General features: G+C 43.8%; 2 protein-coding genes across 2 annotated transcripts; one reads left to right on the plus strand and one right to left on the minus strand.

The window, feature by feature from the left end:
- Nucleotides 1–282: 282 nt before the first annotated feature.
- Nucleotides 283–1,378, minus strand: LOC139204486 (putative uncharacterized protein BRD3OS). Its single transcript, XM_070834519.1, has 3 exons — nt 1,299–1,378; nt 874–913; nt 283–785 (listed from the first exon to the last, which is right to left on the minus strand). Exon 3 carries the CDS (start codon nt 630–632, stop codon nt 303–305), a length of 330 nt encoding a protein of 109 aa, XP_070690620.1. The 5' UTR covers nt 633–785; nt 874–913; nt 1,299–1,378; the 3' UTR covers nt 283–302.
- A 2,719-nt stretch (nt 1,379–4,097) lies between these two features.
- LOC139204412 (inactive phospholipid phosphatase 7-like) lies at nt 4,098–9,052 on the plus strand. Its single transcript, XM_070834435.1, has 4 exons — nt 4,098–4,398; nt 5,346–5,668; nt 6,547–6,728; nt 7,209–9,052. The coding sequence occupies exons 1-4, from the start codon at nt 4,217–4,219 to the stop codon at nt 7,413–7,415; spliced, it is 894 nt and encodes a 297-aa protein (XP_070690536.1). The 5' UTR covers nt 4,098–4,216; the 3' UTR covers nt 7,416–9,052.
- The last annotated feature ends 173 nt before the right edge of the window (nt 9,053–9,225 follow it).

Raw genomic sequence — 9,225 nt, forward strand, 5'->3', positions numbered from 1 at the left:
CTTGAGAGGAAATAAGGGAAAAAAGATGTGGTTCTGTAAAATAAATATTACGTTTTCTAATTTTTTTTCCTCTGTGCTTCTTCTTGTGAACTATTGGAGAGTTTCCATTAGTAGCCGTGGCTTCATTTTTAAAAGCCACAAGAGTTCTTTTCAAAAATCTCTTCATAACTCCTGTAGAAATAACTCGTGTTTGACTCATGTAGGAAATATTCATGTTTAAATCCAGGCAAAAATAAACGGAGTTCAGTCTGAATCACAGACTCTGTGTCTGCCTGTGGTCCGCACAGGTTTCTGGTTCCTGTCTACATGACGCTGCAGATCCTGGACTGTCCCTCTGTGTCCCCCAGGCCCTTCTTGTCCCGGATCAGCACCGCCTGGTTCCCATTGCTGCTGTACCAGGCCGACTGGCTGCGGCTCAGGTAGGTGGAGGGGGGGGCCGCCTCCAGGTCCTGCTGCTGCTGCTGCCAGATCAGCAGGGACGTGTCCCGATACCGCAGCCGGGCAAAGGCCTCAGACATGGCCTTCTCTGCCAGCGGGGGGCGACCAGGACCAGGACCAGGACCAGGACCATGACGATGACGCCCCTCTGCAGCCGTCTGCTCCTCTACAGCACCTGGATCACAGTCCGACATGTTGGAGGCGTCAGCGCTTCATAAACAGTGACAGGAGAAACGTCCAAAAGCAGACCGGCCCGTCCTGGTCTGGACCGGCTCAGGTCCTGGTCCATCTCACACATGTTCAAACACCTGAAGAGTCCAGCTGGTCGTCTGATTCTTCAGTAAAACCTGATTGAACAAAACCAGATCAGAGAGCTGCGAGTTTGAACTGGATCCATTTCTAAAGCATTTGTTAATCCAGATTACACACTGAAACCTGGTCTGTGTGTGAACCACCAGGACCATCGGAGTCCAACCTGAGGACGGAAAAGGAGATGGAGGTCAGACTGATGTTTTAAGGACATTTGTTGAGTTTTTAGATTTAAATACAGGGTTAATGTTGGATGCAGAGGACAGGTGTTGTCTATGATGTGTCTGTCCTTCTCATTTTGTCTTGAAGTTTCTTGTAGGATGAATCAGGTCTGATTTAGATTTAACAGGTAACAAAAAGGTGAAAGTGGTGAGACGTTCAGGTGTCACTACTGATTTAAACAAGTTAAACTGTCCTCAGCTAATTTACTATTCATCATTAGGCTTTTAACCTTTGATCGGAAGTAAAAATTAAATAAAATCTGCTATATAAACTGTAGTGTTAACCCGGTTTATCTTTAATTCCGTGCTGTGTGAGTGTTTCAGACTCACTCTGAGTTTAGCCCGAGTTTAACTTTAGTACCAGCTGGTTCATCAGGCTGTTGACCTCCTCCTCGTGTCTCTGTCGGCTCCCGTACAACACCGTCACCACGTCTGCTGTTTTTTTCCTGCCGTTAAACTACCGGAGAGTCTAACGGAGGAGCTAACAGCTGTTAGCCTCCTGCCAGCTAGCTGCTCAGACTGCTGACCACCACACTTTACCGTTAATCCTGCTGCTAGCTCAGTTAGCTCCGTTAGCTCCCGAAATAAACACCTACGGTTTACCGACGCGATTGCGTCACTGCGTCAAACCGTTAAAACGTCATTATTAAAACCGTGACGTCTGACTTATCCCTTTGGCTTCTCTCTGACAGGTTAGCTGCTGTTAGCATCGTTAGCATGCTGTGAGGAAAAGTGAAGCCGCTCCTGCATCCAATAGCAACGGTGCATCTGCAGACCAGTCCGGGTAGGAACAAACAACACAGTAACAAAGGTTCCTCTGAGGTGAGCGCTGCTGTCTTAAAGCGAAATGTTTTTAACGAGTTCAGTGAAACCAGAAGAGGTACCACACCACAAAGATACTTCATTACAAGTATACTACAAATACTTTATTATATTATACGTAAAAAGACTATATTGCTAGTTAATATATATTTACAAGTGCGTGATTGAGTCCTGCAACCAATTTTTCTAAACGTTTTTGGAGTAAAGATATATTTTTTTAGTAGATTAGATATTAATATTTTTAAAACTTCTGTTAAAACAATATTAAAGCATGTTCTAAAAATGTATGTCTAGCTCAGAGGCAAGGAAGAATGAGACAGTTTGCTGCACTATAATTATGGAAAAGTATTATATTATAAATCCCCCAAATGTATAATATTTCCCTCTGAAATGTAGTGGAGTAGAAGTAGTAGTTGTAGTTCCAATCAATCAGAAGTCATCTGCACAGCTGTGTCATCACAAATGTCGGGCGAAACCACTGGAGGTCAGCAAAGACAAGATTTACACTCTGAATTATAAAACAATCATCAGTTTCAACCTTTAATGGACTGTATGGGAAATATAATCGAACACTTAAACAAATAAAACCTTAAAATCTACTGATTTGTATGCAGAAGGAATCTGAACTCGTCCTAAAATCTTGCTGACAGCCAAGTCAGAGTGTGTGTGCGTGCTTGTGTGTGTGTGTTCTGTATTTAGCCTGGATTGTGTCCAGTCTGGTCCAGTTTAGCAGGCAGATGATATTCTATATGAACACTGTGTTTCTGAACCAACACACTCTCTGGGCTGTTTGTTGCCGTGAAGCTCTGCAGAGTTTAAGAGACAAAATGGAGCCTGAAATAGATCTGACCTCACGTGATGAAGGTAGTTTGATATTAAGCAGCGTGCTTCTGTTAAATCGTCCTCTGGTGCCTCAGAGAGTCATGAACACACACAGTAGTTGTTGTTGTGAGAGAAAGATTAAAAACAACATAGTCCAAAAACACTGGATCCTACATTACCCATAATGCAGCTGCACAGTGTCCTCCATCAGAGCCTCCCTGTTTGGCAAACACCCTCACCTGCAGTTTGTGACATCACTGTGACCTCATACAGGCGTTCTCACTGACTGTCGCTGTGTTCATGTCACGTGTGATGATGCAGAAGTGTATTTGTCACGTTTTTGTTGCTCCTGCTGTGTTTTTAAGTGCAGTCACATCTTTTAAAGGCGTTTATTCGCATGACTCGCTAGACTAGCATTGTATTTAGGATTTATTTATTATGTATTTAGCAGCTACAATGCTAATGCTGCTAACTGTTCTTAGGAAGATTATTAGGATTATTCCACATGTTCGCCTGCGTGATGGCCTTTAGGAGACGTGTCTGTGCCGTATCTTTCACAGACACAGACATACAATACATAGACGCCACATTGGCCTTTGGGTCAATCAATGTGGGCGCCATTTTGGATCAGGCAAGAGTTTTTTCCCCAAATGTTTTTTTCCTACTCAGCGTAGATCATAAACCTTTAACCCTCACTGAAATCAATTCGGACGTGTATGTTATAGTGCTTTTTATTTTATGTGTTTACAAGTCAGTCTTGTTTGGGCCAGTATGACGGATAATAGTCAACGAATCACAGCTATAATATTGTTTTGGTTTAACAAGGACAGAATCAGATTTAAAAACAACCTTTTAGTAAAACCTTAGATAAGAAAGAGCGCGTAGACATTAGCCTAAAATTATAATTTGGAATAATCGCACCAAGACCAGGCTTCTTAACTCTGACAGGACTGAACCTGTGGCTGGAGCACTGTTAAAAAAAACACCATTATGTTACGACCATCTTCTCCAAATGACTGTTTAAAGAGCTTTGTTGTAATTTATGTCAATCTGACAGCAAGTGAGCGTCATGGCGGGAGGAGAGACTGGGAGGGAGATGAGTAAAAGCAGGAGGTTCATCGGTCGCCAGTGAGAAATCTTTGATATGGTGTGAAAGATTTGATCCAATGACTAATATCAGTTTTGTTTGTAAAGAAATGTTTAAACTGCTCACAGCTGATTGGGGAGGAGTTAGTAGTGGAGCAAGTAAAGAGGTTATCTAAGGAGTTATGGAGGATCCTGGAGTAGTGACAGCTCCTGGATATCTTTAACCGAGGAACGGTATTCTGTTCGAAGCAGTGGTAGTTTGAGGAGTTGTAGTCTGTTGGCCTGTATTATAGTGTGTGTGTGTGTGTGTGTGTGTGTGTGTGTGTGTTCAGTGTTTTTCCAGCCTCTCTCTCTCTCTCTCTCTCTGAACAGCTGACAGCAAAAGAAGAAGGCCAGCTGATCTATTTATAGCAGAGTCCCTCAGAGTCTCAGACCTGATCTGTCACACTCCTGCAGCCTCGCAGTCTTGCACCACCAGCACCACCAGCACCACCAGCACCTCCGGACCGTCCTCCGTCATGCCCGGCAGCCAGGCCCGGTGCCGGGCCAGAGACCGGAACGACGTCCTGAACCGGCCTGAGTTTCTGTCCCTGAACCAGCCTTCCCGCAGAGAGCAGGCGGCGGGGGAGGGGCGAGGAGGCGGTGGTCCGAGGAGAGCCTCCGTCAGACAGCAGAGTCAGCAGGAGGACGCCGGAGTGAGGTAAGACTCAGAGACTCCACCCCTGAAATCACAGCTGACATTTAGAGTCCAAAAAGACCCCTAATCCTGATCCTGATCCTGATCCTGGAACCAGAGCGTTAAAGGTTCAGGACTGTCAATGGTTCACAGATGAATGTCTGGACTTCCTGCAGCTGTTGGTCTCAGTTAATTTAAGGACTCGGTAGAAACCGTGTTCCTGATCCAGAATCCACTTTAAGGTTGTGGCACAGTTACATCCTGCAGGAAGAGCTGAGCTTGTTTTCAGGACACCTGCAGGTCCTTAAAGAGTAACTTCACACTAAAGCCTTCTTATGGGTCATTAAATTACACGTTCAGTAACTTTTTATCACTTCACTATTGATCCTGGTTCCTTTTTTACAGCATTCAATACAGCAAAAGTAAAGCCACTGACTCTGTCCTGTTACCCCAAAAATCTGAAACATCTGTGACGTCATGTTCAGGAGCAGGTGCACGCAGGTGTTGTAAAAGCAACAAGACGTTAGTTATTTTACTTTGGTTTGATGGTCTGCAGTTAGAGCTGTATTTTCTTCACTACATTCAGAGGGAAATATTGAGCCTTTTTCTTTTTATCTTTACAAACAAGACATATAATTAACTTCTAGAATATGATTAAAGACCACAAGACCTCTCCCCTGACATCAGACAGGACTGTCAGCTCGTCTTTGTCCATCATCAGTCTGATGTTACCTCCGCTCTCACTGATTTCCACTGAGGAGGGGGATTTGGTTTTCGCCTAACTTCTCATATACAGTCAGCGGTTTCATGACGTGATGAGAGAGCAGAGGCAGTCGGCTCGGCGGAGTGGGCGGATTCAAAGGTCTGGTCACAGACAAGAAGACCTCCTCTTCTCCATGTAGAAGGAGAAGAGGACAGACAGGTGGAGACAACAGAAAACACTCTAACACTGTCTGGTCATTTGTCCTCAGGGGGTCCAGGGACTCCTCTGAGGGGGGCTCAGCAGCCGACGGGGGGCTGAAGGATGGGTCTCGCTGGCCGGAGCAGGACTGTATGCAGCTGAATCCGTCGTTCCGAGGCATCGCCATCAACTCTCTGCTGGCCATCGACATCAGCCTGTCCAAGCGTCTGGGCGTGTGCGTGAGGGCCCACGGCCCCGGGGCCCCGCTGCGCTCCATGGTGTCCCTGCTGGCCCTCAGCGGACACGCACTCCCCTGGATCATTGGGACTCTGATCTGCCTCTGGAGGAGCAACACGCTGGCCGGACAGGAAGTCCTCGTCAACCTGCTGCTGGGTAAGAGATTAAACTGGACTGGGCGATAAAACGATAACTAATCATATGGAGGTAATAACCATAACTAAATATAACAAATGTTTAATACATGTTTGAAATAATTAAAACACCCATTCAGCCTGGGAGAGATGCATTTTGAAAAGTGAATCTTACTCAAGTCGACTTAGAAGTCAGGACAGAACAGAGACCAGGATCAGAACCGGATCTTAGCTGGAACAGGGTCACAGTTTCTAGAGTGTCCTCGTTATCGTTTGAGTCACATTATGATGTGTTCAAGCTCTATTCAGTAAAAATGAATATTCGGCAAAGGAAATTTCTAATATTGTGATGAGGTGTTCAAATGTAAGGAAACATGAATAAACGTGGTTGTTTGAAGGAGAAATTTGTTGTTTTCACAGCAATAGAAAACTAATTTTAGAGCGTTAGTTATTATTGTGTTAAATATTTCAGATCAGCATGAATTTTGACAGCACCAATAAAAAACATTATCTTCCTAATCATTTGAATTATGTGTTTTTATGCAAACAACCACTCAGGAGGAGAAATCACCCCTTGATAGAAATAATCAGAATCAGAATTCCTTTAATAATCCCCAGGGGGAAATTGCTTTTGTTACACACAGCTCCAAAAGAATAAGAATAAACTTCAAACACAAAAGTAAAAATAGAGATATATAAAAGTATGTATTAAAAATTATTATTATTATTTTAATGATCTGTTATTCATCATGAAAACTATTGATTCTGACTGATTCATCCTAATACCATTTTGGCCACATCACACAGATCCAGTGGGGAAACTTCACTGTGAATTTGAGTCAAAAAACCTGTCTCTCTCTCTGCTGTCCAACACCTTACCTGTCTCTCTGTCTCCTGCAGCTCTGATCCTGGATATGATGACGGTCGCCGGGATGCAGAAGCTGGTCAAACGCCGAGGCCCATGGGATTTCCCTCCGGGGTTTCTGGACTACATTGCCATGGATATGTATTCTTTCCCAGCAGCTCACGCCAGCCGAGCCGTCATGGTTTCCAAGTTCCTGCTGCACCACCTGGTGCTGGCGGTCAGTGAACTACTCAGTATGACCATCATTATTAATTATTTATTAGGACTGTTGCTGGTTAACTAACTGATTATTTCAACTAATTGTTGCAGCTCCAATATCTATTAAAGGTTAAAACTTTAAAAACAGTTTTACAAAATGAGGTGACACTAAGCTTGACTGATTCAAACTGGAATACAATGAATCACGTTCAGTCATTTAGAATCAAAGGAGGTAAACAGCAGCTTAACAATAAATCAATGGTGATCATTCATGTTTCTGTCTATATACTGTATGTATGTAATTATATATAGTGTGTGTGTGTGTGTGTATATATGCAAGAGCCAATTAACCAACTCTACAATTAACCAGTGAGAATTATGAGCCAGCCATCATTAAAAATGACCTTGTGCTATCCTGAGTCAGGTTAAACCAGGTCTGCATCAGTTCCCTCCAGACTCAACTTGGTCATTGTAGTAATAAAGTCTGCCTGTTCTCCAGGTGCCCCTGAGGATCCTGCTCTACCTGTGGGCCGTCCTCATGGGCATGTCCCGAGTGCTGCTGGGTAAACATCACCTGTCAGACGTCTGCTGTGGATTCGCTCTCGGCTTCCTGCACTTCAGCCTGGTGGAGTCCGTTTGGCTGGACTCTGCTACCTGCCAGACCCTCATCTCCATCGGCACGCTGCGCTGGACTCCGCTGGTTTAGGCCGGACCGGTCTGGACTGATCTGGACTGGTTCAGCTGGGCCGCAGACCGGTCTGTCTGCCTGTCCCCTGGATGCTCACCTATGATGGCAAACACTGGACATGTTTTTTGGACTGCGAGTCCATTTTGACTATTTCCAGTCTGGTTCGGACGGGTCCGTCGGGCCTCCACTCTCCGCTCCGATGACGCATGCTGGACGCTCCTTGTTTCAACTGGTTTAGACACAGATTTAATACAACGCTAGTCACATGTGGACTGCTCCTGCCGGACTCTTCCAGACCTTTATCGGTGTGCCACACTGGATGTCACTGGTTTAGGTGGCGTCAGACTGGTCCAGTCTGAGGGGAAACAAAGACAAACTGACTCCCTGCTCTTTTACATCTTACAGTGAGAGTGTTAGTGATCGCCGCTCAGTTTCATGCTGCTTTCATCTGAGTGGACGGACGTAGAACCTGAGAAGGAAACTAACAGTTAGCTAACAGATTGTGTTCGACTTTGTTCTCTTTAAGCTGCCGTTTAACATCTACAGCTGAAACTACAGAGACATTTTGAGGTGGTTTTAGACGAAGGTTTGGTTTTTTGAACTGGAGAGCAACTGAATGTTTGTGTCTCAGGGTTTTTTAGGTTTCTCACTGAGCAGCTGCACAAAAACAGAACAGAGTGTGTTGGTGTTTCTCAGACTTGGTATAAATTTCTCCTGTTCGAATTTTATACGCTCAAAGTTTTTGCATCAAAATTTCAGTTTGGACCCGGAGATTCAACACAGAGACAAACCAGGAACATCAGCTGGACAGGAACGTTAAAGTTAATTGCTGACATTCAAAATCACAGACTGACAGTCTCTTTACTCAAGGTCTGCTTACTACTTTTTAGTCTTCATCAGCAAATTAAGTCATCAGTTAATTTTGTCCATAAAAACAAGAGTGAAACTAAATTAAACGTAACATAGTTCAGATTATTTTGTCACACAGCTGATGAAGAGAGGGAGAGATGACGGGAAGCTGCTGCTAAATGAAACATATCTTTAGTTTCTTTGCAGTTTGATATCCAGTGTTTGTGCTCAGTATCAAAGCTTAAAACTGATTTTAATCCTCATCATCACATCTGTTTCAAGCTGCATTTTATTCAGATAAAGTTCTTGTTCGGCTGCTTGTGTTTACACATTTTAAAACTCTGTCTTCAGGTTTGAAACTCAGGTATCATGTTGATAAAATAGTGCTGGAAGGTTTTAGGAAAAATCCTGTTTCGACTGTGGAGAATTCAGATTCACTCAGATGGTTTCATCAGGAGGTTTTCTATGTTTAGTTCAGTGCGGGCAGCTGATGTGTTACCGATTCTTGTGGAGAGAATCGGTAACGCATCGGTCTGGAAAAGCTACTGAACAGATTTCAGCTCAGAGTCTGAAAACTGATAATTGTAAAGTGACTAAAGGACGTTCGGATGTTCATTACGGCGGAAACACATCAGAGACTGAAAATCAAGTGGTTGCAGAAATCAGCAGTTTTCTGTGTGAACTCTGGTCTCATCATTCAGCTATGAGGAAGGTGATGACGACTGCAGAGGAAGAAATGGGAGTTGATGAAAAACTTTGCATCCGTTTTGTTTAACTGAATAAAAAACGATGTCCATCTATTTGAACTGAAATGTTTCAAGTCTATTTTTAGTTAAGTGTAAAGTCAAACAGTTCTCAAAAAGCCACTGTGCCATAGTATAGGTACATTAATGCAGCATATCCCACCAGTTAAAGCTGAAGAAACTTCACTGTTTAAAGAAAACAACTGGACAGCAGTCCAAATAAAGTCCCAAATAAC

The sequence above is a fragment of the Pempheris klunzingeri genome, chromosome 7 (assembly GCF_042242105.1).
Source record: "Pempheris klunzingeri isolate RE-2024b chromosome 7, fPemKlu1.hap1, whole genome shotgun sequence".
Classification (NCBI taxonomy): domain Eukaryota; kingdom Metazoa; phylum Chordata; class Actinopteri; order Acropomatiformes; family Pempheridae; genus Pempheris; species Pempheris klunzingeri.

Excerpts from the sequence above, each read along its gene's own strand:
- LOC139204412 (XM_070834435.1), top strand. The coding sequence starts at position 4,217 with ATGCCCGGCAGCCAGGCCCGGTGCCGGGCCAGAGACCGGAACGACGTC. Across the intron at positions 4,399-5,345 it reads CAGGAGGACGCCGGAGTGAG|GGGGTCCAGGGACTCCTCTG; the intron begins GTAAGACTCAGA and ends ATTTGTCCTCAG. Across the intron at positions 6,729-7,208 it reads TGCACCACCTGGTGCTGGCG|GTGCCCCTGAGGATCCTGCT; the intron begins GTCAGTGAACTA and ends CCTGTTCTCCAG.
- LOC139204486 (XM_070834519.1), bottom strand. The coding sequence starts at position 632 with ATGTCGGACTGTGATCCAGGTGCTGTAGAGGAGCAGACGGCTGCAGAG.